The sequence below is a fragment of the Lepisosteus platostomus genome, chromosome 9 (assembly GCF_059453375.1).
Source record: "Lepisosteus platostomus isolate fLepPlt1 chromosome 9, fLepPlt1.hap1, whole genome shotgun sequence".
Lineage (NCBI taxonomy): Eukaryota > Metazoa > Chordata > Actinopteri > Semionotiformes > Lepisosteidae > Lepisosteus > Lepisosteus platostomus.
Window position 1 is genome coordinate 53,443,375 of NC_142619.1, and position 22,497 is coordinate 53,465,871.

Consider the following 22,497-nt stretch of genomic DNA (forward strand, 5'->3'; position numbering starts at 1 on the left):
CAGACATGGAAGACCTTATGCGATTTTAATAGTCATTTTGCTTTAAGATTTTGATATCGTAATAAATTAAATAATTAATACAAAAATAACCATTAATTAACTTCATTGTTGCAGGGTCGGTGCAAGCCGTAAATGATCTCTCATACCACTTGTGCAAATACCGTAGTTGCGACCACAAGACTTTCACGTTGTCGACGGGGCTTAATCCGCCTGTGGCCCGGTAACTAAAGACCTATGCGAAGCGTTTTATTAAATTACGACGTTTGGCGCCTCTTTAGCCTAAAGGTCATGTGTCCGCTGGATTTCATTCACTGGACTGATTACAGCGCCTAAACGCAATTAAAACTTTAAATTCGCCCGAGAAAACGTGAGCTAGCAGCAAAAGCGAATGCGACATGCGATGCATTTTTCTTTCTGAAACTCGTATGAGCCCACCAGTGCTTATTTCACTGCACACGAAACACCAGCATCTGAAGGCTGGCACCTCCACGTAATTGCTCTTTATTACTTTTAAACTTAAAACCTTATTTTATTTTAAGCCCCCAAGAATCTCCGCTCCCCCCTGTGGGCCTGAGGTAGGTTGAGCGGCGGGGTCACGAGTGTGCGTGGAGGTTGAAGGCGAAGAGGCTTGTGTCCGGCATATATAAAGATACGCCGCCTCCGACTGGCAAGAAGACAGGGCAAGTAATTAAAGGGCTGTTTTGCAAATTTGTCTGTTTCGCTAAACTCACAGGGATCTCGTTGACCCGAGTGTTTCCCGCTTCAGGTTTGTGTTTTCACATAATCCAGCCGGACCCGGGGTCAGTTCACCTCTTGCACCTCTCCAACACCGGAGACCCGCAGTTGTTTAAAAAACGCGTTTGCTCTAGGGAAAAACGATGGTTAATTTGCGGATAAAACCGTTCCATTTCGTGTCTGGTTAACGAGACTTCACATAGTGGTATTTGATATTGTCATGATCAAGATGGCGTGAAAAATGGCTTGGTTAGACATACTTTGTTTTGCCAAAACAAGATGTTGCTCCCCGAGAGTTTTCCCACGCTGCTTTAAGTAACAAAAAAAACGTTAGCTTTTAATAAGTAGTCATTTAAGTGCATAATCAAATCGTTTACGTTAGTTCCATAAAGAAAATGAACAAACTAAACCGTTTCTTCAATACGATCTTTTTTTTGTATTTTGAAACGTTTACACTACCATTAGTTAATACCTCCATAAACTAAGCTCTAAAACGTTTTAACTGTCTTGGTGTTTAAAAGCTCCATTTGTTTGAATCAAAGACTATCCAGTATGCGTTTTAAGTATTATTCTGTAGATCTGAGGAGCGTGATATTTGGAAATGTACGTTGTAGTAGGAGGTGGGATATTGCTGATTGTGTTGAGGACCTGTGTTGCAGGCAGCGTGTTAAGATGGTGACAGTAGCGAGGTCCCTGGTGGCCAAGCTGCTGGCCCCACTGTGGAGAAAGGCTGAGGAAGAGGAAGGTGAGGAAGGACTGATCACTTCTGGTAAGTTGTAGATGCAAAACTTCCTGAGGTTCACACTTGGTGTGTTTGCAGCTAATTTGACATCTTCAGCAAAGATGCAGATGTGGTTTGGACCTTCCAAGTCAGCATGCCATTCAATGAATCCAGTAAGAGCACAGGTATAATGAAAACCAAAATTCCTTCTAGCTCTCCAAGACCAGGAATGAGGATCACTGTTCCACGGGTCTGTTAAAAAGTGCGGCAAAACTGGGATGTCGGAGAAATGCACCAATAACTTGCGTGAAGGGGTCAAAATGTTTTACATGTTCCAAAACCTTCACTTGCTTTTAACTTTATTTTCTTTTTACCTTTCTTGGGAAAAGTCTCTAAAATGGCCATTCCTATTACGTTAAACTATAATTCTTAATGTTGTAAAGGTGACTGCAGTGGTGTTATGCTATACTGAAATCAAGTAAAATGCATTTGGACATGGTAGGTGAGTCGTGGTCCTAGAGGCCCACACCCCTTTCTACTGTTTCAGCTGTCTGTTTTTTTTTTTAAATGTAACGTTTCTCTCAATAACGTTCCGTTTTTAACGTTATTGAGGTTTTTTAGTAGGACTGTGTCTCATCCTCGTGTAAGGGTGTTTCTTTTCATCTGCTGTGCCGCAGGCGTGGAGGAGATCCGGCGATGCATTTTTCTTTCTGAAACATTATATTATTATTATATTATAATAATAATATTAATCTTATTATTATATTATTTTGCTCCGAACACCCCACAGGACTAACAAACACTTTTTTTTTAATTTTTATTCGTGTAAATTAATTCATTTTCTTATTAAACATCAATTTGCCGTGTAAATCTCTTTCTGTAGTATCGCCGCCGGTTTTTGTCTTTGATCAAGTTTAGCGAAATGTTTTCGTCTGCTGTGCCGCAGGCGTGGAGGAGATCCGGCACCTCCACAGCGGAGTGGTGACGCGGCTGTGCCAGGACTACGGCCTGATCGACGAGCTCGTGTGCTTCACGGCCGCCGAGGTGCTGGGCGGCCTGTCCGTGGGCGCTGGGGACCAGGTGCGCGCCGTCGCCGTGAGAGACCGCGCCGCGGGGGGCTGGAGGGCGCTGCAGGTGAGTGGGGGGGGGGCGCGTCCGACACGCCCTCGCTGACCGCCATCCGCGGCCAGCCTGCCCCGAGCGGCCTTTCTTCTCCCGCAGGTGGAGCGGGTCACAGACTCCTGGGAGGAGGCCGGGGGCAAGGCGGTCGATTCCGAAACCAGTCCGCTCAAGTCTCTGATTGGGATGGTGACCTCATGCGAGCGGGAGGGCGGGTTCATCAATCGCACTACCTACTTCCCCCAGCAGGCGCTGTGCGATGGTGAGACCCGTCTTGCCGTGTGTTTATATTCTATACGTGTGCACCACACAGATACATAACCCATTTATTATCCTCCGGGCACTCCGGTTTCCTCCCGCACTCCGAAGACAGGCTGGTGGGTTAATGGGCTTCTGGGATAATTGCCCCTGGTGTGAGTGTGCGTTTGGGTCTGTGTGTGTCCTGTGATGGACTGGCGTCCCCTCCTGGCACACCCCACCCAGAAGCTCTGGCTTCCCTCGCAGTCCCGTTCTGGATAAAGTGGATTAGAAAATGGATGGATGGGGTCCGTCGCAGAGCAGTTCCATTCATTTGTCCTTGCAGTCTGCTGTTGCATTTGCAATTATGCTAATGAAGTGTTGGATCCAGCACCTGGTGGCTTACACTATGTATGTGCCAGGGCCTTGTGCTTGTAAAGCCTGGCGTGCTTCAGTGTGCCGTACAGTAGGGCCTGACTGGTGTCCCTGTCGTGTGCCCAGGGTTCAAGCCCGTGAAGGGAGATTGGGTACAAGCTCAGTACTTCGTCAGCCAAACCCAGTGGGCAAGTCAGGCCAAGTCTGTTGCCCCACTGCGGTACCATCGGATAGACCAGGTCAGTCTGCCCTCTGCTCCTGTCCGTGTACTTCTTTCTGCCCATTCCCCGTCATTTCTCCCTTTGCATGAACTGTTACGAATGAGCTGTGGCCTGTCTAGAGTGCCCGATAAACTACAATTGTCTGTCCTCACCCTGTACCTCTTTTCTCTCTCTCTCTCTTTTCTCTCGCCCCCCCCCATGGTCTGTCTTCAGTATCTGAGACTTCAGATTCCTCCTGAAGTCCCTCTCTCTGTCACCTCCCCCCATGTAATCGTAGCCAGTGCGGTCCTAATATACGGCAGTGTGTTTATTAGCCCCTCTCTCACTCAGGTGTCCGTGTCCAGTGTTCATGGGCGTACCGGCGTGGTGGACGACAAGGTTTTCTTCACCTTGGACTCCCTCCTGTTGCCAGACCAGTACACGCCCGGCGCTGGCGACCTGGTCACTGTGGTGGTGGTGGAGAGCTCCCAGTCGATGTACTGCTGGAGGGCCCTGTGCATGGCGCCTAGCGACCGCAGGTAATAAGCCCATCATAACGGCCCCTCTACACCATTTTTCGCTTATTTCCCGGTTAATTCTGAAGCCATCCATTATAGCATGAAAAATGCTGCCCAGCCATGTTGTTGAGGCCGATACCCTGATTTGAGAGTGGCCGGGGGAGACCCTTGGGTTGATGGACCACTGACTGTCTGATGGGACGAACAGCCTCCTCTTGTTTGTAACTGTTCTAACGTTCATAAAACGAGACGGCCTGCAGCTGTCCCAAGTGAGTGCGTTTTGTGTCATGTCCGTGTGGCGGTCTAACACGGCCGCTTTTCCTGTAGCGCGTGTGCGAGGTCCCCGGTCCAGCCTGCTCCGGAGTGGGAGAACCAGAGCCTGCTGCTGAACAAGGGGGATCTCGAGGTCGGCACCGACACGGACTTCGGCAGGCTGCTTCTGGGTCAGGGCAGGGCGCTGCAGGTCTGGATAGAGTGAGTGACTCCGATGTTGGCTTCGTACTCCTGCTTTCCTCGCCATCTCTCCTGTTACCACCTAGTTGCTGCTCCTCTTTCTACTTTTATTCCCCCTCTCCCTCTGACCGCTCGCTGTCTTTCAGGAATAAGGGCACAGAGACTCGGCACCTTCAGGGCTGCGAGTTCGCAGGCAGGGACCCTGAGGGCCAGTTCACGCTCTGCTTCCCCAGAGAAGAAACTGTGCCCCAGGAGATGGAGACTCCGTCGCCCCCTAGTGGCCCCGTCCATATGGGACATCTGCCCCAGCGCCAGGGCTTTCTCGGGGGCTACGGTCCCCTCCGCAGACCCTACCTGGGCTCGGTGCTCAGGCCGCCGTGCTCAATCTCCGGAGGAGGGCAGTGCCCGTACCCGGTTCTCCGTCTCCCGGGCCCTCCAGGTGGTGGAGAGGGGGCAGCCCGGGAGGAGGTCGAAGGAGGGGGAGGGCCGCCTGCCTTGGACCAGGGGCCGGGGGGAAGGGTGTGTGAAAAGCTCAGCGCCGGTCCTGACGAGGCGGAGCCAGCGGGGACCACCAGGAGCGAGATCGCGATCCCTCCGGGACAGAGAGTGTGCGTTTCAGTGCGGTGCCAGGCCAGGTGAGATTCCGCTGGTGCTCTCCCACCTTTTGGTGCGTTTGTCCGTTCACTTGTCTCTGTCCCTGTAAAATTTAAAACTAGGTTGGGTAGTCCTGCGGGCATCTCGTTTTCAGGCAGCAGGAACCCCTTTAAAATGGCAGAGATCAGTCTCGTCAAAACTTCAGAGCGGCTTCTATTGAATCTATGCCAAGCAGCAGTATTTTTGCTTAATCGTTGTTTATAATTTTACTGAAACTACGTTAATGAGGTGCAAAAAATGATAAAAATTCCCATTTGTAATGGGATCTGGTTTCTGGAGCTTTGCCGTGGTTTCCATGCTCTTGGAATTGGCATAGACCAGTCAGGTTTGAGTTTGCTCTCCAAGCCACACCAGTTGGCGTGATGAACCCAAGAGCTCCACCAAGGTTTTTCAGCAAGACGTCGAAGGCGAGTGCAGCTGAGTAATGTACTTTTGTGGATTTTATTTTCTTTTTCAAGTGTTCAGTAGGTGTGATCTTACATTGAAATCCATACTAGAAGCGATCTAAAGTCTGCCTTCATCAGTTCCATTCAGCCCCGTTTGGGGAGCACAGCAAGGATTGTGACCCTGAGGTTCAGAGTTTCTGTGTGCAGGAGTACAACCTGCTGATGACTGTTGGGTTGTCCTAACTAGACCACTCTGGACAGGGCGGATTATTCCTTAAACCGAAAGAAATGCATAGAAATATTTTAGGTATTTAAGACAAATGTTAACCAGTAATTTCACCTTTCTTGATGACTATTGTACTGTTAACTCTGACTGCAGTAATTGGATAAGAAATATATATTTTTTATATATCAGAAGATTAAAGCTGCCATTAATGACTCGGAAAAACTAAGAATTAAAAGTTTCCAGTTTCTCTACTGATCGTATTGGGGAGAATTCACATCGGCAGGGAGAGTCAAGTGGCTGCAGTATACTTCAAGACCTCAAAACATCTCTTGGCATGTGTTGAAAGTTTTGGGTTTCCAGTGATTTAATCGCTGTGACCAAGTTGCATGGAAAGTGGTCAGTTTTATATCCTATGTTTGACAATTTTTCCTAGTTTCTGGTGAATGTGGTTAGCATTTGCACATCCAGCATTCAAATAATTAATCCATGCACTTGTAAAGATTCAGTAAGTCGGCAGTCCTTTTTTCATGTTTGTGTCCTTTCACATGATGCTTACTGATGGCGGACGTTTTGAATAAGAAATTCACAAATCGCGGTATTTAGAAATCCCCAGTTTCCCCTTGAAATAACTAAGCCGCTGCTGCCTGGTGCCCAGTTGCCCGTGACGATCTGCCGTGTTTCGAAACTGAACCGTCCAGACCCGGGTGCTGGTTTGAAACCGGCCGGGTCCCGGCCCGGTACGGCGTTGCGCGTTGACGCTGGGCCCTCCTCCTCCCAGGAGCCTGGGCCGCTGTACGGAGATCCTCCTGCTGCACTTCCCCGGTTTCACCATCAAGAGGCGCCTGCAGGCCCGAGTCGGCAGCGTGGAGGAGAGTCTGCTGCAGCCGGCGTCACCGTATTGCCCGGCCCAGCCAGCACTGAGAGCAAGGGGCGCCGAGACCCTCACTGTCCTGCCTGGACCTGCCCCGTCGCGGTGAGTCCGGCACCCTGCCTCCCGCGCTGAGCCTCGCCACCTGGGAGCCCAAGCGTTTGTTAGGAAGATGGTGGTCCAGTGCTGGACTGTAGCATGTGAATAACTTATTAAAAGAGAATGTGGCTCTGAATCCCTTTGAGGTTGCTGGCAGCCGTCTTGAAGCAGGTTATTAGACTAAATGGTATCATGCACTGGGAGCAGCAGTTTATTCTCTAGTAGTCCTAATCATGAAAACAGAAGCACTCCAAGGTGTCTGACTTCGGTTGAGAGCCTTTTAAACTGTGTCCAAATAATAGACGTACATCTCTCTGTGCCTGATGCAGTCCTCCTTGAAATTGGCTTTTTATATACCTTTCAAATTCTTCTAAAAAACATGATCACCTAGTGTAATTCTATAAAAAGTATTGCAAACCTGCTCCCAAAAAAAGACAGTTTTGCAAGGCATTATAGTTTGTGAATCTTAGAGTCCCCCGTGAGGGGACCTGGTTCGGGTAATCGGGATTGAGTCTTGTGCTGTTAAAGTAACAGCAGCTCCACTGGGTGGATCGCATAAGTATACAGTACGTCTCAACACGCTTGAAGCTTTCTTCGTTGAAATTGAGCTTTAAGGTTTACGTGCCTTTTAAGTCGTCTGAGTGGCCCGCTGTTCACCACTAGGGTGTGAAGGTCATCGACTGTGGCTGCGTTTCGAGTCACGCCCGCGGCTGTGTCTGCCCGCAGGACCCTGAGGCGGCACCTGCCCAGTTTCCTGGGCCACTACCCGGTGCCTCAGCGGCTGCGGGACTGTGTGCGGGCGAGCGGCGACGTGCTGGTGGCGCACCCCGAGCTGGGGCAGGTGGGGGGATCCTTCCTTTTCTCGCTGGTCGTCAGTCTGTCCGTCTGTTTCAGACTCCCATCAACCCCTTGACTTCCCCTTTGCTTCCGACGCGTCCTGTGGTGGGGTGGGTAAAAATCTGAACGGGGGGTACAGGTCTTCCGTTTGAGGTGTCCATTAAAAAGCGTTGGGGCGAAGAGATCGGGTTCGACTGGAGAGCCAGGGAAGGAAAGAAGGGGAGACGGAACGGCCAGCAGCATGACGCCGGGCGTGACGCTTTCCGATGTCCCGCCCCAGCCCCTGTCCATGGAGACCCTGCAGCCACGGTTCTCGGTCCTGCTGTGGCTGGAGGAGCTGAAGGCGGAGAGGGAGCTGCAGGAGTTCAGCCTCGGAGGCGCCATCCTCAGGAAGAGCGGCGATCACCTGCAGCTGGAGGTGCCCGGCGTGGCCGAGGGGCGGCCCAGCGTCACCGTAGGCGAGTAGCGGGCGGAGGGAGGCGCTCGGCGGGCTGCGGCGGAGGCCGATGTGTCCGCCGCGCTGTGACAGGAACTGTGTGTCCGCCTCCCCGCAGGAGACAAGGTCCTGCTGAAGAAGCTGCTGAGCGGGGGGGTCCAGGTGGAGTACATTGCCTACGTCACGGAGGTACGAACACAGCTTGGGGGGGGGGTGTGCCGAGTTTTGACGTCTAGCCAACGTCACGTCAGGGTCACGTTCTCGGCTTCCTGCGTCTGCCTCGCCACCGTTTCTGCTTGTCGGTTTAAGATCGTGAGGTTTCCATCAGAACGGGATCTGTGTTACTGTAAACGCAGTGCAGAAGCATTTAGTCTCCTTTCAATAATCATTTCTTGTTATCTGAGAATTCGAGGTATGTTAGGTTTAAATACCTATTAATAATATTCTTGTAATAACTAACAATTTGAAAGCTATTAAACCAGCTTTTATACAGTAGATCCTGATACAGAATGATTTTTTCAGTTATTTTCCTCTGTACTAATTTCCTTAAAACTGTACGATGTTAATCAGTCTTTAAGAACTGTTTTAGCATTTCTTTCCGTTAAAACCTCGGTCAAATTGTTCAGTAGCTTTGTGGGGTGCTGTAAAAGTTTGTCATTGGAGATTTTCATTTGAGATTTGTGTTCATCACTCAGGCATTGAAATGAAACATTTTATTTATACAGCGCCTTTGGATGCTTACCAATAAAACTGTGAAACATTAGCAGCTCTGGAAAGTTTGCTATTGCAATTGTGGCTGATTCAAAATTTAGTCTAGAGGCCACTTTATGTATGTTATGCTCTTAATTCATAACTTATTTCAACTCCATTTATCATAGTGATTATATTTGAAATTGAGATTTAGGGAGCAGAGACCAGAAATATCCTGTTTATTGAATCAATTTGAGTAAATTAAAAGGAATATGGTGTGCTTTGAATTGATGTTGATTTAATGGATGTTAAATTAAAAGTGTGTTCAAGACCTTGTGATTTCCATCCATAACGCAAGTCTCATTTCCATGTTTAATATTAATAAAATTAATTTTAAATTGCACGGTGGGGGGGGTCTGACCATATACAGTAAACTGTGATCTCCGATACTGTGGTGAACCTGTACGGAGTCTGGCCTCTTAGCCAGCTGCATTGCCTTGTAGATCAGTGAGGAGGATCTGACTCTCAGGGTGAACTGCGATTTCCAGCGCAGTTACATTGGAGAGCCGCTGGATGTCGAGTTCACCTTCAACAGGTAACAGACCGGCGAGAGGAGGTGGGGAAGACCCGAGCATGTGCATGTTCTTGCCCAACTTCGGGTCCCGTGCGCGAGCAGTGCCTTGTGATGAACCCGTGTTTATTTCCAGGCTGACAATGCGCCGCTGTCATTGTGCGCTGGAGCAGTCCAGACACCTGGGGGAGACAGGTGAGACATTACGATGAGGGAATTATCCACCCGAGACCCAAAGTTCAGGCCTTTCCCTGCACAGTGACGCCTCCTGGGGCTTCAGAGAGAAAGTGAAATGGCCGCTGATGGTCAGTGTCTTCATGCCCATGCCTGGCGTTTCTCTCGCGGCTTTAACAGAGGGGCCTTCTGGAGAAGCGTCCTCGCTGGTCTCCCCGGCTCAGTCTGTTCTGCAGCAGACACATCTTCACTCTTCACTTTTACAAACGCGTATGGAAATATTCATTGTGGATAAATAAGCAGATGTAATAAACTTGCACGTGGTGGAAACTAGGCAATGCGAACAAAAACTGGAGTGGGTTTCCTCCTTTCTTTGGCAAACCACTTCTTACTCCTTACACCACTACAGTTTCACTAAGTAATGTCTTTTTTTTTTTGCTCATTAAGTGGGTTTATTTGTTGATGGTTTGCGTTATTAGGAGTTATTTAAACAGTGTGGAGTTAGAAATTAGCACTAACTCTACCACTTGCTGGGTCTCGGAGCAGACCTCGTTTATAGGGCCCTCGTTTAAGGAAGGGATGGACAGGATGTATTTTTCACCTGAAAGGAAAACCAGGAGGGGCGGTGGTGTGTGAAGACCAGCATTAAGACCCCCTCCCCAGTTTAGGTTGGAAGTTTTGTTCTATGGTTTTCACGGAATATCGTTCCTCCTTTTCCTCCAACTGTTCTCGCTCTGCAGTTCTTTTCCCCAGCAGTGTCGTGCTCCAGCCCCCCCAGTGGAATGAAGATTGGGAGGAGGAGGTAGGAAGCAGAGAGGCCACGCAGGGGGTGAGGCGGGGGATAGTGCCAGGCCTCCATGGAGGTGAAGGGATGTGGTGGTGGTGGTGGTGGGCGTAAAAGGAGGATGGTTTCAGGGCACCTGGAGAGGAAGGGATTTGGAGAAGTTCCCAGGGCCTCCCTACTTCATCTTTCTCTCTGCCAGGACCAAGGGACATCCCAGAGCGATGGACGAGATGTCAGGATGCTCCTCATGGACATGGTTTCCGTGGCGACTCAGACAAAGACAGGTGCTTAACGTTCACTCTCACTTACTGGGACAGTCTGGGGAGGGATGGCCCTGCCATTCACCAGAAATGATAGCACTGTACTACGGTAACATATACCACATGGCAGGTCAAATGTGCATTCTCCCTCACCACTAGTTACCTGTAAGGAAATTATATACTATACAGTGCTTCTCTAGTTTACTACATTTAACTTTTAAGGTGAACATAAATTTTTTTTATAATTTTGTCAGGCATAGTCAAAGCATATACTGCAAGCCACTTACACATCACTTCAAACATCTGTTTTCTCAACAGAGATGTGCATTTCATGTTTTAACATGTGTGAATAGCCAACACTAAACTTTTTTGTAAAACATTTTGCATGGTTAAGCAGATAAACCAGTACATTTGCAGACTTGCTCAGAGCCATTCTGAGCCTACTAACCTTTGCCTGTAAATTAAGTCAAAGCATGGAAATTAGGTGAGGTGATTGGCCTAGGAATTGAACGAGAAAGCTTGGGTAGGGAAAGGGAAAAAAGATGTGAAAGGTTTGGATGAATCCCTGCAATAAACAGTTCCTTCTTAAGATAATGCGTATGGCAGACAGGGTGATGAAGTGGATAGCCCCTCTGGGGTGTGACACTTCAGACTAGCAAACTTTATAATGAATCCACTGGCACTGCAGCTAGGTAAAGCAACTTTACACACACAAGCCAGAAAACTAGCAAAATCCCAGTTTGAATAACTGACTAGTGGCTGCACTGTGTTACATATGTGCTCTTGTAGCTGTCTTTTATGAATTGTTTTCAAGTAGGTAGCTGCGTCGGCTGGAAATGAACAGGTAAAGGTTTATTCCATGCTGAAAGGAAAAGACTCAGTTTTCTGACACCTGAAGAAGGATCCACAGCCGAAACGTTGTCTCTGTTCTTTTCCTCCCAGCATGGAATAAACCTTTACCTGTTCTTTTATGAATGGTGTCACGGTGTTGGTGGTACTGCACTTTAAAATGACTTGCGGATGTTTGCATCATTGTCGTTGTTCTTATGATGATTGTTAATATGTTGGAGCAGGGCTTCCTGTGGATTTTGTAATTTCCTTAATCCGTCTCTGGTGATGACGGTTCGGTCGATCTGCAGCCCCATCACAACACGGCGCTGGAGCAGTGCAGTAGCTCTGAAGCGGGCGGAAGCAGACGTTAACACGGATGGTGGTCTTCTCTTCCTCTCTCTCCTAGACTCCTGTCCTCAGTCTCGCCCAGTGCCGAGCCCAGGCTGCTTCTTTAATCCGGCCTTGAACCCCCAGCAACGGGAGGCGGTGAAGCGGATCCTGGTGGGAGAGTGTCGCCCCATGCCTTACATCCTCTTCGGCCCCCCGGGAACTGGCAAGACCATCACGCTTATCGAGGCCATCCTCCAGGTACGGGCTGGCCGGGTTGCATTTCGACCGTAAGAGCAGCAGCTTTTCCCACCCTGTAACCTGATCTTGCCGGGTCTCTGGCGCTAAGCGGGTTCCAGCCTGGTTGGGATGGTTGCGCTGCTGGTGGATGAGTTTGGTAGGATTCCCAATGCCCCAGTGTGGTGACTGGGTCCATCCTTCAGGTGGCACTCATCCTTCTGGGTGAGGGGTTCCGATGCCCCCCTGTGGTGACCAGGGACAGTGTGCTGTAGAAGGCACAGAGCTTTGAATGCCACCAATAACTTGGTCATTAAAGATGAGCGTCCTTTTTGAAAGAGTAGAGGTGTCAACCCCTCATCATTGAATCCAGTATTGGCTTAATTGGCTCTAATTAGCTCCGTTTCCCTTCAGTGGTGCGTGTGGTGGATCCCCCTCATGAATGTAGGCACTGTGAGGTCCTGCAAGACGAAAGGTGCTGTATAAAGTCAGGGAATTATTCTCGTTAAAGCGCATTTGCCTGTAGTGCAAGGTGTTTGCCAGTTGCCTGCAGTGACGGTGATGCACGCGTTTGTCCTTCGGCCGCCTCTGAACCTCCTGTGTGCTGCTGCCGACTGTGTGGTGTGTCAGAAGGTTGGGTTGGAAGAGCCTGTGTGCTCGGTCTTGGTTCTCCCCATGTTTGTACAGACCTCGTCACTTTGAGCCAAGGAGTGACGATGTTATTGGCAATTTCAAATTGGGTGGATGCGTATTAAATTAATGGTGACTCTAAACTCAAACGATTAACGCAGTGGCTCGCCTACCCCCCTAGGCCAGTCGTTCAAACTTAGTTTGTTCCCAGTTTTTTCCTGTAATCAGTCCTCCATCCAGGAGCTCTAGACTCCTCTCCTTCTGTCCCGGTTCAGGTTCATCACCGTCTCCCCTCCAGCCGGGTGTTGGTGTGCACGCCCTCGAACAGCGCGGCCGATCTGCTCTGCACTCGACTGCACTACAGCGGCTTCCTGCAGGGCGGCAGCCTGGTGCGCCTCAACGCCACCTGCAGGCTAGAGGAGGTAACTACATCTGCAAACTGAATCGCTTTATTCCTAGCAGTAGAAACCAAACGGGTGCGAAACGCTTGAATCTTTTCCGTACTAACGTGCTAACCCTAACCCTGCCGTCTGCTCAGGAGCAGCAGATATTTGCAGCCTCAGATGTCTAAGCTCCTGCCCCCCTCCTCCTCCTCCCTCTCAGTCTGTCGCAGAGGTGTTGCGGTCCTATTGCCGAGCCGGAGAGGATGTGCGTCAGGCTGCGTTCCACCGTGTGGTGATCTCCACCTGCTCGTCCGCCGGCATGCTGTACCAGATAGGACTGCGGTACTGTGGGGCGGAGGGGTGTAGCTGGCAGAGTTCTCCAGATGGGGGCTGGGCAGTGGGTTAATAATTCCTTTCACTTCCTGGATACTCCACTCAAAGCACTTTAAAGGTAATGGGGACCTCTTTCAAACTCCACCAATGTGCAGTCCCACATGGATGATGCAGCAGCAGCCATAGTGCACCAGTGGGGAGGAGAACAGAGTGATGAAGCCAGTTCACAGATGGAGATTATTAGGAGGCCATGATTGGTGAAGGCCAATTGGAAATTTGGGCAGGGCACCAGGGAAACATCCCTATAGTTTTCAAGAAACGCCCTGGGAATTTTAATGACCACGGTCCTAATGAAAGTCAGGACTTTGTCCTTATGTCTCATCCGAAGGATGGAGCCTCTTTTTACAGTATAGTGTCCCCATCACTATACTGGGGCATTAGGACCTGTTCAGACCACGAGGGGAGCGCCCCCTGCTGGCCCCACTAACACCTCGTGCAGCAGCAGCAACCTCGGCTTTCCCAGGAGTCTCCCATCCAAGTACTGACCAGGCTCACACCTGCTGAGCCTCAGTGGGCTGCCAGCTTTGAGCTGAAGGGTTGATATAGCTGCTGGCAACAGAGGGAGGGAGGGAGGGAGGGAGGGAGAGAGAGAGAGAGAGAGAGAGAGAGATGTGTGAAGAAAGAGAGTCAGAGGGGACATTCAGAGGCAGGCTGGATCTAAGAGATGGAGGGAGAAGATTTTCTTTTATGAAACACTTATGAAGCAGTTTTCATCAGCGGTATCCCGAACTGGATTCTGAGTGTCCTCACTCTGTTTTTCCTCAGGGTGGGCCACTTCACTCACGTGTTTATAGACGAGGCGGGCCAAGCCAGCGAACCGGAGATCCTGATCCCCCTCGGGCTGCTGTCGGAACGGGACGGGCAGGTTAGGGAGCAGACGACACCTTCTCGAACCTACACCCGCCCGCCTCCCTTGTGTCCCACCCTCACCCTCTCCGTGTCCCCAGATCGTTCTGGCGGGTGACCCCTGCCAGCTGGGCCCCGTGGTGAAGTCCCGGCTGGCCTCCGCTTTCGGGCTGGGGGTGTCTCTGCTGGAGCGGCTGATGGAGCGCCCCCTGTACCTCCGGGATGAGCAGCGTTATGGGAAGGGTGCCGCCTACAACCCTCTGCTGGTGGGTCAAGCCTCGGGGGGCTCACATTTCCGTTCTTGATCAGTCATGTCCGCTCAAAGTCAAGTCCCAGGAAGCTGCGGCCCACTCCTAGCTGGGCAGTCGGCGTCCTTGAACAATATAATATATCAATATATATAATTATATAATACAATATAATATATAATCGTTATAATATATAACGATTACAATATAATCGTTCACCTTGCCGCTCTTGACTTTGAGCGGAGATGATTGAAAACGGAAAGTGGCTCTTGTCCACTTACGTCTCTTTAAATTGTTACGTGTTAAGTCTCTTTAAATTGTCACCTTCTTGGAGACCTATACAAAGGGTTAAATTGGAGCAGAAAAGCCGTGATTGGTTCAATTTGGGGAAATGAAGAATAAAGCTGGAAATAAAAGCAAGCTGATCGCTTGGCTTGCAGTTTTTAGTTGTTTGTAATGGTAAAGGGAGCCTTGAGTTGTTTGTTTTTTTTTGCCAGCTGGTCTGGTTTGCTTTCCACCTTCCAGTGACGCAATGGCTGGCTAATTAGTGTCTCTGAATTGCCTGTGAACGTGTGCCCTGTGGAGGACGGGTGTCGCTACAGGGGTAGTCTGCAGATTGCCGTGGTCCTCGCCAAGAAAAAGACTGAGTGTCTTTCTGCTAATAAATGGATCGGTGAAATAGCGCAAACGGTGTCCATTGTATCATTGAGGGGCTCCGGACGAATCGATAGCTAGAGGAAGCTGGATCCCTCCTGGAGCAGACATTGAGGCTGGACGCTGTATCATCTCTTTCAGTCTCTCCATCTCTGTTCCCCCTTTTTTTTTTTCTAGCACCACAAGATGGAGCACTTGCATAGCTGAGCGGTTCTGAGCCTGTTGCAGTTTTGAGCACCCACCTGTAGCCCAAACATTGGGAGAGCTCCGCTCTGTAGGTTCTGGGGAGCGAAGCACGTCCTGTTCAGAGTGCCTGACGTGGCTCGTACCTGAATTGACCCCGAGCTTTAAGATTCAGCTCTCCGAGTGGCAGTGTTTCAGCTTTTATCGTCTGTATGGGATCAGCTGCCCCCTCTCACCCCTGTGAAATGCCCTCTGGTTGTCCGTGCACTCCCCGCCCCCCAGTCCGTTTCCCGCTCTCCAGTTGAGGTTGGGTGTGGTTGACGGGGTGTCCCTCGGCGGCACGTGACCCGTCGCCCCCCCCCCTCTCTCTCTCTCCCTCCCCCGGCAGGTGACGAAGCTGGTGTGTAACTACCGCTCCCACGAGGCCCTGCTGACCCTGCCGTCGCGCCTGTTCTACAAGGAGGAGCTGGTCGCGTGCGCCGACCCTGCGGTCGTCAACTCGCTGAGCGACTGGAGCCGCCTGCCTGCGCGGGGCTTCCCGCTGCTGTTCCACGGGGTCAGGGTGAGGGCGGCTGGTCAACGCCTCTTCTGGCGTTGGCTCCTCCACGCCAGCGGCGTAGGGGTCATGGGAATTTTTTTAGGACTTGATTGCAGAATTTAAACTTCGCAATTGGAACTAAGAAACGTGTTTCCAGGAGGTATATCAACCCTGCAGCTCACACCTGGTTGCCCCCTGAAGCTCAGCAGGTGTGAGCCTGGTCAGTACCTGGATGGGAGACTCCTGGGAAAGCTAAGGTTGCTGCTGGAAGAGGTGTTAGTGGGGCCACGGGGGGGCGCTCACCCTGCGGTCTGTGTGGGTCCTAATGCCCCAGTATAGTGATAAGGATGGTATACTGTAAAAAAAGAAAAAGGCTCTATTCTTCAGATGAGACTTAAACACGAGTTTCTGACTCGGTGGTTGTTAAAAATCTCAGGGCATTTCTCGAAAAGAGTAGGGGTGTCACCCCAGTATCCTGGCCCAATTCCCCCCTGGCCTTTACCAGTCATGGCCTCCTAATAATCCCCATCTGTGAACTGGCTTCATCACTCTGCTCTCCTCCCCACTGAGAGCTGGTGTGTGTGGAGTGTACTGGAGCACTATGGCTGCCGTCACATCATCCAGGTGGGGCTGCACGTCGGTGCTGGGGGTTAAAGGGAGCCCCCATTGCCTGTAAAACATTTTGAGTAGAGTGTCCAGAAAAGCGCTATATAAATGTAAAAAATTATTTATGAAGGCGGTCTTCTTCCAACATTCAAGCTCAACTTATTCAAAATATTTAACATTATTTAAGTTTAATCAGGCTCAGTTTAATGGCCCTCATAGCACAGCCTCCATTTTACAATAAATCGGAGACGTCACTAGGGATGTTATATTCCAACCGTTTAAATCGAGACAGGTGGTGCTCGTCTCCCTGTTTCCTCTCTGCCTCCCAGGGCACTGAGATGCGGGAGGGCAGTAATCCGTCTTGGTTTAACCCTGCGGAGGCCGTGCAGGCGATGCTGTACTGCTGCCAGCTGGCCAAGAGGCTCTACAGACCTATCGCCCCCTCTGACATTGGCATCATCACCCCTTACAAGAAGCAGGTAGGGTCTGTCCCTGCCTTATCTACAGACGCACTCCGTTACTCTAGAGAAGGTTTTGCTGAGAAGAAAATAGTGGTTGAAACAAAAAAATGTGGAGATAACGGTCTCTTCCTTTTTTGGGGGGGCTGTTGTGCGCCTCTGCCTCTCCCAGGTGGAGAAGATCCGGGTGCTGCTGCAGCGCGTGGGGCTGATGGAGATCAAGGTGGGCTCGGTGGAGGAGTTCCAGGGGCAGGAGTTCCTGGTCATCGTCCTCTCAACGGTAACAGCCCTCCCCTGCGCTGGGGGTGTGAACGGCGCCAGTTGTTTCACAGGCGGCTCTGTATTTGGCTGAATTTCAGGGCTGTGAGTGTTGCGTGCGCGCGCACACACACACGCACTCTGCACACGTGCTGTGGAGTGTGCACCTCCAGGTGTGTTATGCAGTGACTGTATGAGGACGACCGCTGCTATATCGTGGGCTGTTTTCTCCAGGTGCGCTCCAATGAGGACCAGCTGGGAGAGGATGGGCAGGGCGTGCTGGGCTTCCTCGCCAACCCTAAGCGCTTCAACGTGGCAATCACCCGTCCGAAGGCCCTGCTCATCATTGTGGGCAACCCGCACGTGCTCAATAAGGTCTGACCTGCTTCCCCACACCTTCGTACTGCTCTCTGCACCCTGAACTGGCACCCCCTTCAAATACTCCTCTCAGCGCACTGGGCTGAAAGAATCCACTTCACACGGAAACGTTCTTCTCCGTTACTGGAGTTGGCCAGGGCAGCTGAGGAATAGAGGGACAGCTATGTTTCAGAGCACAAGTGTAGGCCACTGTGGGCGTGTTATGCGATATTATCGTTGTGTTGTGACATTATGAGGCCATGTGTTGCCGTTGTACTCTAACAATCCTGTGTGCTTGTCGTGTGTTGCTGTAGGACCCGTGTTTCAATGCCTTGCTGCAGTACGCATATGACAACAAGGCGTTTGTGGGCTGCGAAGCCCCAGCCGATCTTGGGACCCAGTCCAGGCAAGTGTCTCGGTTACAGACAGGGTTCTGACTCGCCACACAGCCAGCTCCACAGTCACCTCTTTTAAGGGAAAATAACCCACTTTATAACTTATGTGCCCAGCTTTAAAACAGTAGAAGATGGAGACTGAAAACATCCCAGCTGCGTCTGTCTTTGATCCGGGAGAAGCTGGGTAATACTGTATGTATGCAAAGGAGGGGTGATGTTGCAAATCACACGGTCAAACTTGATTACGTTTGTAAAGATGGTATATTACAGAGCTTATGTTTTGTTTTTTTCCCCTGAAAGTAGGGAAGGGTAGAGAGTTTTCCCTCTAGTGGTTTGTAAGCAAGAACGTTACGGTCTTAATTGGCTTGTTGTTAAATCTTACAGGAGAGGCCTGTGGGTTAAATAAAGGAGATTTGGAAATGCCAATGAGAGCTTGCCTCCACTCCTCCTTTTAATAGGTTAGCCACATTATGTCTTTGAATTGGGAGATTTAGTAAATCTTTTTACGAAAATGTCTGAATGATACATAATTTCTAGTAGACTCTTTGGGTGGTATTCCTTCTATAAATGAGCCCAATAACTTCCTTCAACCTTTTTTTTTTAACTGCTCATTAAAGTTAACCACTCCCTTCCAGCATTAAAACAAAGTGGTGAAATGTAGAATATGGAGCATATTTCAAAAGAACCTCATTTGTAACAAAAGTTTTTTTTTACTTAAAATATTAAGCAAAAATAGTGTTACTGATCACAGTAATGGGGATATTGCTACCTTTTAGCTCCTACAGAATGTCCTCTAGGCTATTTTTTTTTTACTGCATAGCATATGCATTTTCTCAAGGACCTGACACTTAATGTTGTCTGTTGTATTGTCTGAAGTTAATGGTAAAAATTGAACACTCCTGCAGATCTGTCCTGTCGGCTCAGGTCGGGGGTGATGGGAATAACCCAGCAGATCACCACACTCCTTCTCCAGTACCGCCCTGTTCTTCTTGTTCTCCCTTTCGGCCCTTTTCTTGTCGTTCAGTCACCCTTCCCTCTCTCTCCCCCTTTCAATACCAGTGACGTTCAGCTGCTTGTTTCTCCAGGCCTGCGTCCGAAGCCGGCTCAGGAGAGACCCCCTAGAGCAGGCGGATCCACGAGGACCAGCCCTCTCCATCTCTTCCGGCCTGTGTCACCCACTGTGAATTACTTGTCTTGTTTTTGTTCAATAAAATTAACATGATCTGATGCTGCAGGAGGTGTCACCTTGTAAGCTTGCCGTTTGTTTGTTTTTTGTGGAGGAACTAGCGCCCTCTAGTGACAATTGTGTATGGCACCGCAGTTGAACACTTTTGGTGGGAAAACAAAGCCTTGGCTGGGAGCAGCATCACAAATATTAGACCAAAGCATTCTAACTGTAATCCTGTCCCTGTGTTTTATTCTGTAACGCATGATTTTAAGTAATACATTGAAGCTGGCTCAATAATTTCTGCATAATGCTGAACTGCGAAGAGGTTTGCTTTCTTATTATAAGATAAGTGATAAGATCACTTTATTGGCCATATACAATTTCTTGCATTAGGAATTTGTATTTTCACATACCCCACCTTGCTCTCCATATGACACACAGACAGGGAGAGAAGCTGGGGGTCAGAGCGCAGGGTCAGCCATTTATACAGCACCCCTGGAGCAGCTGGGGTGAAGGGCCTTGCTCAGGGGCCCAATGGAGTAGGATTCCTCCGCCGGCCACAGGATTTGAACCAGCAACCTTCCAGCTGCAGGTGCAGATCCTCAGCCACAGAGCCACTGATCTGCCCCTTATAAGGGTGATGCATATTTAACATTCAGTTAACCGGTTCTATTTTAAGAAGTCAAAAAGCATGATCTAAAACCCGATGTTTAGTCAGGCCAAAGAGGCGGATGACTTTCGACAGCAGCATCTCCACACTTCTAATGCTCCCTCGATTATACTTTTATTTTACATTAGTAAACGAGAATAAAGCAACAGTACTGATTAACCCCTAGGGGGAAATGAAAGTGGAACATGAGCATCTATGGGACTATGCAGTAGCAGCAATGAAAATAAACATCTAGAGTTGTGTGCAAACGTTTGGGGATCCCTGGTCAAGTTGCTCGTTTTACAGAGTCTCAAAGTGAAAAGAAGTTAACGCAGTCTCTGCAGCGTATGAACTTAAACATGATATTGCTGCATATTTTAATGCATAACTGCTATTCGCTGAATTTAACATATTGGAGAAAAATAAAATGGTGAATGTGGCATGAACGAACGTTTGGGGACCCTGTCAGTATTTAGTAATGCCTCTTTTGGCAGACATTGCAGCTTCCGAACATTTTTTTTGGCAAGAGTCTTTAGGATTTCCCCCCCCCCCCCACACTTTTCTTTGCAGAACTCTTCTAGCTCAGAAATACTCTAAGGTCTTTTTGCATGTTTGAAATCTCCCCACAGCTCTTCAATAATATTCAAGTCTGGGGATTGTGAAGGCCCTTCCAAAACCTTAATCTTTTGTTCCTGTAAGTATGTCATGGTTGATTTTGAGGTATGATTTTGACTGTGGGGCATTAGTTTCTAAACTTTGTTGAGATTGGGTTGAATCCATTCTTCCTTCCACCCACACAATATTCCCTGTGCCACTGGCTGCCACACAACCCCAAAGCACAAGGGATCCACCCCCATGCTTGACCGTGGGTAAGGTGTTCTTTTCTTCAAATGCTTCACCTGTTTTTCTCCGAGTGTTAAGCTGATTGCAGGGGGTGGAGAGTCTGGACCCGTCCCCCTTGTGAACAGATGCTGCTGCCTGCATTATTAACGCTAACATTAACACCAGCCAGACACAGCAGAGTCAGATGCTGACTCGCTTCTGATTCCAGAGGGAGTTTGTTGTATTCGAACACACACACACACACACACACACACACACACACACACACACACACACACACACACACACACACACACACACACACACACACACAGTATTTCTGCTTCTGTTACACACAACCCCTTACAGTGGCAGTATTGTTAGGCTACAACCCGCAGGAGAAAATATGACCCAGGGAAAATGATCTGCTTACAAAGTCATCTACACAAATAAACCAGTCTCTCAGTAAAGCTTCTTTCAAGAAGTGGCTGGATAAGATCCTTGAATTACCCAGTGGTAACCAAATGAAGATCAGATCACTTTATTGGCCATATACAATTTCTTGCATTAGGAATTTGTCTTTTCGCATACCCCAGCTTGCTCTCCGTGAGACACACAGACAGGGAGAGAAGCTTGGGGTCAGAGCACAGAGATTTTTGCTTAGAAATGAACTCAACAGGCCCAATGCCCTCCTCATTTTTGTGACCTTGGCTCTTCTTTCTAAAAGAAACTAGCAGGTCAAACCCTCTCCATGTGAGGTGGAGAGGTGTGCCAGGCGGAGATCCAGCTCGGATAAAGGAATGCAGAACAAAACAGCCACCCGGAAGAGACGCTAAAAATAGTTGCTTTCTTTCCTCTGAGGCAAGCGAAGAAGATAACCTTTTCCGAGTCCTGGATTCCTTTAAGCAACATTGTTTCAGCAATTTTTCTGTTCCTGGCCTTTTAACTCATACTTCATACTTTATTCCCACACCTAGTGGACAACAAAGGTGGAATAGCAGACCCCATGAAGTCATAAGTCTGATGTACAAGACCACAAAAATCCAGTCTGCCCCCCTGCAAGAGGTGCAACAGCTTATTCTAGACATTAAATGGAAAAATAAATCTTTTCCCTTGTTTCTAGCCTAAAATATAACAGTTCCTTTTATGAATTAGAAAATAACAATTGAACAATTAACAACTGTCTACTTGTTCCTCCTCCCAAAAAGTAGACAAGTTACTCACCTCTCTCAACAAAATCTCTTGAACCTTGAGTTTTGGCTCTGCACTTTCTACACCAGTCTGCAGTTTCTTTCCGAGATTCTGAATTTAAACAGGGGAGAAACCGCAAAGAAAAAAATCTCTAAACTGGTTTATCTAAACTAAATGATTTAATCCTAACGGGCAAGGAGGGCTCAGCGGGCTCTTCTGTTTGTGTTCTTTCTCGAGTTCTTATTTACTTTATTTATAAAAGCGTATCGAATTAAAATGTATCTAAAAGAAAATATAGTTAATATAGTAATAAAAGGAATGCCGACTATATTTTAGGTAACTGTAGATTGATTTAAAGTGCATTTTAACATGAAATGCATAACATAAGGGACATACTAACCATGTATCTCGTGCAAGTACTAAGTTTCTATGAATAAGTTCACCGGAAGAAGGCTCCACAGCCGAAACGTTGTGTTTTCTTTCTTCTCTTTTCAGCAGGGAATAAACCTATGACTTGCTCCATAAGTGCCACATGTATGTTTTGTGGTGCACTGTGGTGCAGCGTTCAGCACTGGAGCCCTGGTTCAGCTCCTGGGGTGCAGTCTTGGAGTTTGCATGCTCTCTCTCTGTGACACGTTGGGAGGTTAATTAATGGGCTTCTGGTAGACCTGGCCCTGGTGAGTGGGTGTGTGTGTTTGTATCTGTGCGCCGCAATGGACCGGGGTCCCGTACAGGGTGTATCCTGCCTTGCACCCCGTTGCTTGCCGGGGTAGACTCTGGCTCCCCCTGCCCCTGACCCTGAACTGGATGAGTAAGGAAGCAGTACGGACATGGACAGATGCTTCAGAATCTACTGCATCAGACCCAGCGTCGGCTTTTTGCACTTGCCTCAGCTTTTCTTCCCTCCATGCGGTGTTTTTTTTTTTTCATTCTGACAAAGCTTTGCTAAAATTGGTGGGGAAAGAAATCATGGCTGCGCA

General features: G+C 49.0%; 1 protein-coding gene across 7 annotated transcripts; it reads left to right on the forward strand.

Annotated features, from left to right (window-relative positions):
* The first annotated feature begins 127 nt into the window (after positions 1 to 127).
* Positions 128 to 18,939, forward strand: mov10l1 (Mov10 like RNA helicase 1). 7 transcript variants are annotated; one of them, XM_088645550.1, is made up of 28 exons: positions 151 to 220; positions 540 to 766; positions 1,395 to 1,504; positions 2,403 to 2,590; positions 2,678 to 2,837; positions 3,314 to 3,426; positions 3,739 to 3,926; positions 4,233 to 4,379; positions 4,505 to 4,993; positions 6,403 to 6,597; positions 7,318 to 7,432; positions 7,709 to 7,886; positions 7,983 to 8,053; positions 9,058 to 9,149; positions 9,262 to 9,320; positions 10,040 to 10,101; positions 10,283 to 10,367; positions 11,581 to 11,762; positions 12,644 to 12,790; positions 12,972 to 13,093; positions 13,910 to 14,009; positions 14,092 to 14,256; positions 15,464 to 15,637; positions 16,549 to 16,698; positions 16,850 to 16,957; positions 17,170 to 17,310; positions 17,607 to 17,698; positions 18,773 to 18,939. In XM_088645550.1, the coding sequence occupies exons 3-28, from the start codon at positions 1,408 to 1,410 to the stop codon at positions 18,807 to 18,809; spliced, it is 3,657 nt and encodes a 1,218-aa protein (XP_088501676.1). In that variant the 5' UTR covers positions 151 to 220; positions 540 to 766; positions 1,395 to 1,407; the 3' UTR covers positions 18,810 to 18,939. The 7 variants fall into 7 exon arrangements, with proteins under 7 accessions (XP_088501681.1, XP_088501676.1, XP_088501675.1 ...); XM_088645555.1 differs by lacking the exon at positions 540 to 766 and having other exon boundaries at positions 128 to 220; XM_088645549.1 differs by lacking the exon at positions 151 to 220 and having other exon boundaries at positions 235 to 766.
* Positions 18,940 to 22,497: the final 3,558 nt, after the last annotated feature.